Source organism: Electrophorus electricus, chromosome 1 (assembly GCF_013358815.1).
Source record: "Electrophorus electricus isolate fEleEle1 chromosome 1, fEleEle1.pri, whole genome shotgun sequence".
Taxonomy (NCBI): Eukaryota; Metazoa; Chordata; class Actinopteri; order Gymnotiformes; family Gymnotidae; genus Electrophorus; species Electrophorus electricus.
In genome coordinates this window covers 36288800-36298799 of record NC_049535.1, presented here as the reverse complement: position 1 = coordinate 36298799, position 10000 = coordinate 36288800, and the positions used below count along the sequence as shown (strand labels likewise).

The window sequence follows — 10000 nt, the reverse complement described above, 5'->3', positions numbered from 1 at the left end:
TTTGCTAGAAGAACAAAAAGAGTGAACAATACAATGTTTAATTACCATCAAAACCCTCAGATTGCTGACAATAACAACAGCAACAAAGCCTCCCTCCCCTTAAACTCCCTCTCTCTCTCTCTCTCTCTCTCTCTCTCCCTCTCTCTCTCTCTCCCTCCCTCCCTCCCTCTCTCGCTATCTCCCTCTCTCCTTTAGCCTCTCTCTCTTTCTCCCTCCCTCTCTCTCTCTCTTTCTCCCTCCCTCCCTCTCTCTCTCTTATCTCCTTTCATTGAATACTGGTGCTGTGTGGAACATTAATGTGGGGTGATATGTCAGCTCCTCCATCTCTGATCCCCTTTTCCAGCCTTCTGCTTTTTTCCTTTTCCTTCTGCGTGTCTTTCGGTCAGTCAGGCAGGACAGTCAGTCTGCACCTCTGTCGATTTCATCCTTCACATTTGGCTTTCATGTTATGGTTTATAAAGAGAAGTGAATGAACAGAACTCACTTATGATGACTGAGGCATCGAGTTAAAAATGATTCAGCTACACATGCAACTGCTGTTTAGTCTCCATGAGAAAAACTGCAAAGTACCGCAATCAGAATCTCAGAGGGACAAGACTTATGAAGGGTTATGAAGGTCTCTTATCCATTAAATACATGCACACACACACACACACACACACACACACACACACACACACACACACACACACACACATATATACACACACACACATATATACACACACACACACACACACACACACACACATACACACACACACACACACTCACTAGATCTCTCTGTTGTGCAGGGATGGATGGTTGTGAGGGGCTCTGCCACGCGTGCTCTGCCCCTCACTCTCTCCCTCACGCTGCCGTCCAGCTGACGTCTGTGGTGCTTGGTCTTCTGAGCCTCCAAAGCCTTCATCTTACGAGCATGCTTATGGCCTTTATAATGTGCCTCCGCCTGGTTCTGAAGAGGGAGAGAGGGAAAGAGAGGGAGTGAGGCAGACAGAAAAAAGAGGGAGACAGAGAGAGAAAGAGAGAGACAGAATGAAAGATGTTCTTAATTGATTTACTTTTGCTCAAGCATGTGCACAGGTGACACACAGACACACACACAGACACACACACACATATACACACACTCACACACACACACAGACAGACACACACACACACACACACAGACACAGACACACACACACACACCCACAGACAGTCTGGACAGAGCTGATAAGAAAAGCTATAGTCAGCAGGGTGCAGAGGTATAGCTGCATGTATAATACATCATAATAGAGTAAGACAAATTCACAAGTACACCATTAACAAAGACATGGGGGGCAGAGATAGAGAGGAAACCAATTTACATTTGGTATTTTGTATTGAGGTCACTAATAATTACGTTGTTTTCACAAAATGAATGCAAACTTTTCAGAAAATCTAAAAAGAGCATTAAAGCTTCTTCCTAATTTCTGTTCAATCGATATATCGAGCAGATGGTTTATTTATGAATTTATGAATGATTGTAAAGGATTCATGGATGTGTGGCTGTGTGATGGTGTGTTTTCAGGTGTTATTGTGTGTATGGCACGGATGCACATACGTGCACACCCACCAACCCACACACACACACAGTTTTCCCCTTCTGCCATATAAATGCAAATCAGAGTGAAATGGACTGAAATCATTTGAACTGTGTGTTTAACAAGGTAATAAATCAACTCTACAGAGAGCACAACAAAATGGAGGAAGAGAGAGGGAGAGAGAGGGAGAGAGAGTGGGGGTGAGCGAGAGCTCTGTGGGGAGTTAATGAGCATGTGATAGACTTTTCAGCCCCCTGCAAAACACCCTGCTGGTTTCATTCAGGGTCTGTAGGGTCGGCTGTAAAAGGCAGCAGAGAACAATACTACATGTCCCATCAGGCACTGCTCTCAAGTTCTCCAATCACTGGTCTTGAATGGAGCATGTAAGGACATTCAAAGAATAATCAATACATTTCAAAACAATTAACACTTTCATTGCCACTTGCCAATATTTTAAAGATACTGAAGCATGTGAATACATATACAATATATGTTCTATGGCTAAAAAAGCAGTCAAACAATAAGAAGCATTTGTGGTATGTGCGAGGGAGGGTGGGGGCACACAGACATAAAGACAAAAGAGATTTCCTAAAAACCCTAATGTAACCCTAACCCTAAAGTAATCCTAAACCTAAACCCTAACCTTAACATAACCCCTAACTCTAACCCTAACAGAACGCTAACCCATAACCCTAATCCTAACCCTAACGTAACCCTAACCCCTGACCCTGAGTAACCAGCCCACTGAATCCTCACCGTGGAGTTAAAACGCAGGTGACAGATATTGCACGAGATGACTTGTTTTTTCTTCTGAGGAACCCCAAAGGTGTGGTTAATAACAGCCTTCTGCACAGGATCCATCTGAGACAGAGATAGAGGGAGATGGAGAGAGAGTGAGGGAGAGGTGAGAGAGGGAGAGAGAGAGAGGGGAAGAGGGAGAGAGAAAGAGGGAGAGAAAGAGGGAGAGAAGGAGAGCAAGAATATGAGAGGGAAGATGATTGAGATTTGAGATTTGTCAGAGGGAAGACGTCATGTGAAAGGTAATTTGGGTGCAGATAATGTAGTTGGTGTTTTAGGATCATTATGTGTGTGTGTGTGTGTGTGTGTGTGTGTGTGTGTGTGAGAGAGAGCTTATGTGTGTATGAGAGTGCGTAAGAATGCATGTGTGTATGAATGTGTGTGTGTGTGTGTGTGTGTGTGTGTGTGTGTGCGCGTGCATGCGTGTGTGTGGTCCCTTTAAACATGCACTGATGGTAGGGAGGTGAAGGACATAGAAATGGGTGATGTTTACAATCAGTGAAGTGAAATATGAAAAACACAGACAGACTGCTTGGAGGACAGCAGTGAGACACCTCCAGAACAGAGGAGGAACCAGGGGAACAGAGAGGAGTTTGTCCAAAAACAAACTACATGTAAAACAAAATTAATTTCATTTACGTTTCATCTAATTTGTTAATCTGAACAATACTATAACTGACTTGAGCACAATTCACAGTCCAGTATGCACATGTACAGCACACACATCCAGCACACACACGTCCAGCATGGACCCATCCAGCACAAATCACAGTCCAGCACACCCACATGGAGCACGCACACCAGCTATGAACAGTTCTGGCGCAGCTACTCTCCCTCCCTCTCTCTTTCTTCTACTTTCTTCTCTCTCTTTTACTCTCCTCTCTCCTCTCCCACCCTCTCCCTCTCTCTTCTACTCTTTTCCCTCTCTCTATTTCCTTCTCCCTCTCTTTCTCTTTCTCCCTTTCTTTTCAAATCTGATTCATGTCTGGAACCAGCTTGGTTGTGCTCGGCACAGCAAAATGCCTTAAAAATGTTCCAACTCTAAACCCTAAACCCTGAGAGCACAAGGCTTCCCTGAGCAGCTTTCTCTCTCTCTCTTCCCGTCACAATCTCTCTTTCTCTTTCTCTCTCCCTGTTTCAATCTCTTTCTCTCTTTCTCTCTCTCTCTCTCTCTCTCTCTCTATCTGGAATCACACAGTAAAAACAGTGTGTGTTTTGGGACCCCAGAAAGCATTGTCCATCTGCAGCCATTCCCAACAAGCTGGGAGACTGTTGTGTGTGTGTGTGTGTGTGTGTGTGTGTGTGTGTGTGTGTGTTTGTGTGTGTGTGTGTGTGTGTGTGAGAAGGTGTGTGTCAAAGGCAATCATTTTGATAGGGGTTCTTAGGGCAGACATAAACTGAGCAGAGAAAGTGGGAAGAAAAATGTTTCTAATAAATCTAAAACAATAATACATAGAGCAATACAAGAAGAGGAGATGAGGAGAGATGAGAAAACAAGCAGAAAAGAAGACAAACTCTGCAAAGGTGAAGAGGTGAGGAGAGAAGAGTCTGGTCACTGACAGATGCTCTGTAACCAAGCCAGGTACATTAATCACTCTTGTGCTTCTCTCTTTCTCTCTCACTCTAACACACTCACACACACACAGAGGGCCTTATCTGATCATGACTCTCAGCATATTTGTATGTCTGTGTGTGTTTTATTATTATGTGAGCGCAGCAATGCAGAGAGAACACAGACACCAGTCAGAGTTCAGGACTAATACCATCACCATGATGAACACAGCAGAATAATTATTTAACATTTTTATTTTACTAATTATATAATATTTAAGGAATACTCCATTTAGGAAACTATGATTACATGCAAAAATCAAATCCAAATATTTCTGATGTTTATCACTACTCTGACATGTTTCATGTCCACATGTGTGTGTAAAGCACTGTGGTGTGTGTTTAACAGACTCACGGTATTGAAGTTGGGGAACAGGCTGAGAGCGGAGGAGCCACTGAGTCGGAATGGCAGAAAGTTCTTGAGCTCCAGAGGCGTGTGCAGAGGTCGAGCCTGCACCGGCACCGCTGCCAGCAGGGTGCTGCCCTGCGCCGCTGCACCTGTACACAAAACCCACAACTACCAATTGCTGAAGGAATAAACCTGCAAGGGCCAATCAGATACAGGAATCAGACACAGGCAAGACTTAGCTTCACATCCAAGAAAATATCACTACCAGAGAGCTGATGAGAAACAATACTGTCCCTAACACAATACACACACAAATGCATTTAGCTGACACTTTTATCTAAAGAGACTTACAATTATGACTGAGTACAACTTAAGCAATTGAGGGTCTTGCTCAGGGGCCCAACGGTGGCAACTCGGCAGTGGGGGGACTTGAACCAGCAAGCTTCCAATTACAAATCAAGCACCTTCACCACTGAGCTACCACTGCCCAGGTGCATAAAAGGTCACACAAGGACACACACACACACACACACACAAAATAAATCACTGGACTATTGTCTCTGGAGTAGAATGAACTGACTTGTGAAGATAACTGATACTGCAGTGATTTCCTGTGTGTGTGTGTGTGTGTGTGTGTGTGTGTGTGTGTGTGTGTGTGTGTGTGTGTGTGTGTGTGTGTGTGTGTTTCTGGTGCAAGGTTTCTCAATTTCCAGTTGAGTGAGTCTGATATCACCATATGGCTTAGGTAGACTGTAGACACACAGATATCACTGTAGACACACTCATCATATATTCACACACACAATGACACACACACACTATTACAAGCACCACTACTGAGACATAATGATTGCCCACAAATGCACACATATACAAATGGAATACATGCACTCACACACACTCACACATACAAACACAAACAAATACACACACAAACACCCCACATTCACCCTAACCCTAAACCTAAACTTATTCCTAACTCTAATCTTATCCCTGACCCTAACCCTCACCCTATCCCTACCCTAACTCTAACTCTATCCCTACTATAACTCTAACCCTAATGCTACCATAACTCTAAATCAATCCCTACCATAACTCTAACCCTACCATAACTCTAACCCCACCATAACTCTAACCCTACCATAACTCTAACCCTAACTCTACTATAACTCTAACCCTACCATAACTCTAACTCCACCATAACTCTAACTCTAACCCTACCATAACTCTAACCCTAACTCTACCATAACTCTATCCCTACCACAACTCTAACCCTAACTCTACTATAACTCTAACCCTACCATAACTCTAACTCCACCATAACTCTAACTCTAACCCTACCATAACTCTAACCCTAACTCTACCATAACTCTATCCCTACCACAACTCTAACCCTAAACCTACCATAACTCTAACCCTAACTCTACCATAACTCTATCCCTACCATAACTCTAACCCTACCATAACTCTAAACCCACCATAACTCTAACTCTATCCCTACCATAACTCTAACCCCACCATAACTCTAACTCTATCCCTACCATAACTCTAACCCTACCATAACTCTATCCCTAACTCTACCATAATTCTAGCCCTACCATAACTCTAATTCTATCCCTACCATAACTCTAACTCTAACACCACCATAACTCTAACCCTACCAACCCTATGCCTACCCTAACCCTCACCCTATCCCTACCCTAACTCTAACTCTATCCCTACAATATCTCTAACTCTATCCCTACTATAACTCTAACCCTAACGCTACCATAGCTCTAAATCAATCCCTACCATAACTCTAACCCCACCATAACTCTAACCCTACCATAACTCTAACCCTAACTCTACTATAACTCTAACCCTACCATAACTCTAACTCCACCATAACTCTAACTCTAACCCTACCATAACTCTAAACCTAGACTCTACATAACTCTATCGCCTACCACACTCTACCCTAACTCTACTATAACTCTAACCCTACCATAACTCTAACTCCACCATAACTCTAACTCTAACCCTACCATAACTCTAACCCTAACTCTACCATAACTCTAACCCTACCACAACTCTAACCCTAAACCTACCATAACTCTAACCCTAACTCTACCATAACTCTATCCCTACCATAACTCTAACCCTACCATAACTCTAAACCCACCATAACTCTAACTCTATCCCTACCATAACTCTAACCCCACCATAACTCTAACTCTATCCCTACCATAACTCTAACCCTACCATAACTCTATCCCTAACTCTACCATAATTCTAGCCCTACCATAACTCTAATTCTATCCCTACCATAACTCTAACTCTAACACCACCATAACTCTAACCCTATGCCTACCCTAACCCTCACCCTATCCCTACCCTAACTCTAACTCTATCCTACAATATCTCTAATCAATCCCTACCATAACTCTAACCCTAACGCTACCATAGCTCTAAATCAATCCCTACCATAACTCTAACCCTACCATAACTCTAACCCTACCATAACTCTATCCCTAACTCCACCATAACTCTAACTCTAACCCAATAACTCTAACCCTAACTCTACCATAACTCTAACCCTACCATAACTCTAACCTACCATAACTCTAACCCTAACTCTACATAACTCTAACCCTACCATAACTCTAACCCTACCATAACTCTATCCCTACCATAACTCTATCCTTACCATAACTCTATCCCTAACTCTACCATAATTCTAACACCACCATAACTCTAACTCTATCCCTACCATAACTCTAACTCTATCCCTAATATAACTCTAACCCCACAATAACTCTATCCCTAACACTACCATAACTCTAACCCCACCATAACTCTAACTCTAACCCCACCATAACTCTAACTTTATCCCTACCATAACTCTAACCCTAACCCTACCATAACTCTATCCCTACCATAACTCTAACTCTAATTCTATTGTTTTCTTCCAGAAATGTTGGTCAAACAAGACTCCTGAAAAAAAGCTGATTTTTTTTGCTGCCAAAAACTCACTTTATAAACTAACCATTTTGCTTACAAAGTGTTCAGTATTTACCAAGAATATACCCAGGTTTCAAAATCAAATCACAGCATCATTCTAAAACACACTGCTGTAGAAATACATGCTCACATTGTCACTGTTCAAAGACTCAAAGTCGAAATATAAAATGTACAAGTATATTCCACCATTCAGACCATTCAAAAACTCTCAGAGCTGTACTGGTCCCAGCCACTCTGTCTTCACACTCTGTAGGTGGGAAAGTCATGTAGGGTTAGAGGTTAGGGTCACACCGCCGCTCCATTTAAGTTTGAAACTTAAGGAGGAATTTTGCCCACTGGATGACTGAGAATGAACTGAGAGTGTCACCTGCAGATTTGCCTATAGATTGGATTAAGGCTCTCCCAACAACTCACTTTATGTCTACAGTTAGGCCATTTTTATTTACCTTTACATAGTCATATCCTCCATTTTCTGACCTTTTTGTATATGTGCTCTCTCTCTCTCTCTCTCTCTCTCTTTCTCTCTCTCCCATCTCCCCCCGCTCTCTCTCTCTCGGTTGCAGATGCTGAGTCTGCTACCTTAGATGAGGCGTAACAGCATATGAAGCGTAAAATGAGGACTGAATGATGGACTGATATCAGGCTTGGCTGAGTTCTGGTGTCACAGGCAGAACAAACGAACTGAAACGGAGAACAGAGATAGTCATTTTGTCTAGAAGTACAGTGGTCATCATTCTGTCTCTAAAAATACAGTGGGAATCATTCTGTCTCTAGAAGCACAGTAGAAGTAGAAGTAGAGTGGTTATCATTCTGTCTAGATGTACAGGGATCATCATTCTGTCTCTAGAAGCACAATGGTCATCATTCTGTCTAGATTTACAGGGATCATTATTCTTTCTCTAGCAGTGCAGTGGTCATCATTCTGTCTTTAGAAATACAGTGGGCATCATTCTGTCTAGATGTACAGGGGTCATCGTTCTGTCTAGATGTACAGGGGTGATGCTGTCATGAATCAAGATTTTAGGATGGTTTTTAGGATGGTTTCAACTTTTAAACAGGGAAGAGCATCATCTCTCCTCTCCTTTTCTCTCTCTCTCTCTCTCTCTCTCTCTCTCTCTCTCTCATACACAGAGTACATGTTAATTTAATGAAATAATATTATGCTTTGAACTATTGTGATCTGTTTATTTCTGTCTGTGATCGGTTTATTTCTGTCCAGTTGGCCCCTATACTACTTTTTGTTTGGCATTTTGTTCCTTTCTCTCTCTCTCTCTCTCTCCCTCTCTCTGACAACATCCTCCTGCAGCCTGATTTCATGGCTGACTGAACCCAGCCTGACCTGCCATTAGAAAATAGGACGCACACACGCGCACACACACACACACACACACACACACACACACACACACACACACACACACACACACTATGTCAACAGTCACTGATGCAGTTCTGCTGTTTTGCAGCAATTGAATGTACATGGAAGTGAAGAGTGAGAATGTGAGAGCTCATACATAACAGTAGATGTGGTGTTATGTGTTGTGGGGTAGCTGGGGTAGGTGGGGTAGATGGGGTGTTGGGTAGATGTGGTGTGGTGTAAATGTGGTGTGGGGTAGGTGGGGTACGTGTGGTGTGGGGTAGGTGGGGTAGATGTGATGTGGTGTGGTGTACGTGTGGGGTAGGTGTGGATTAGGTGTGGTAGGTGTGGTGTAGTGTGTGTTAGGTGGGGTACGTGTGGTGTGGATTAGGTGTGGTGTGGGGTAGGTGTGTTGTGGTGTGGGTGGGGTAGATGTGAAAGCTGAATTCTGTGATCTCTCCTGGTCACCATGATGTCAGGACACACGACAAAATAGCAGCCAAACACACACCTAATGCACACACACACATGTTTACAGGGACATACACACACACACACAAACACGTGTATAAACACATGCACATACATATACACACACGTGTACGGACACACCCACACACACACACACACACCCACGTGTCCAGAAACACACACACACACATGTACGGACATGCATGCACATGCATGTACACACACACGTGTACACACACACACACACACACACGGACACGCACACGGACACGCACACACATACACATGTATACGGACACGCGCACACATATATATACACGCATACAGACACACGCATACACACATACACACATGTATGGACACGTGTGCGCACACACGTGTACACACATGTACGGACACACGTGCGTGCGTGCACACGCATACATACACACATGTATGAACACACGTGCTTGTGCACACATACATACACACATATGTACAGACACACGTGCGTGCGCGCACACGCATACATACACACGTGTATATATATATATAACATATATATAACAAATAGGCAAATACACAATAGGTCCATACATGCAGAGATACAGATCTCACGCACAGAAACTCACTCATACACACACATAAACACACACACTCATATACACATTTGCACACACACATTCGCACATGATTGCAGACATGCATACACACCAGCCCCCTGAGAAACACATCTCCCATATACAACTTCACACACACACACGAATGCACACAGACATACACACTCATACAACGGCCCCCTCCAGACACAGATCTCCCATATTCAACCACACACACACACCAGCCTCCTGAGATACAGATCTCCCA

At 43.3% G+C, this 10000-nt stretch overlaps 1 protein-coding gene across 2 annotated transcripts in view; it reads right to left on the bottom strand.

Moving 5' to 3' along the window:
• The window catches only part of znf385c (zinc finger protein 385C), a 40677-nt gene that overhangs the window by 15649 nt on the left and 15028 nt on the right, over positions 1-10000 (bottom strand). For both annotated transcript variants that reach the window (XM_035532976.1, XM_035533004.1), the window contains exons 2-4: positions 4333-4475; positions 2325-2429; positions 775-955 (exon numbers count right to left, since the gene is read on the bottom strand). In XM_035532976.1, coding sequence (XP_035388869.1) covers positions 775-955; positions 2325-2429; positions 4333-4475 — 429 coding nt within the window. The remainder of the gene's footprint in view (positions 1-774; positions 956-2324; positions 2430-4332; positions 4476-10000) is intronic.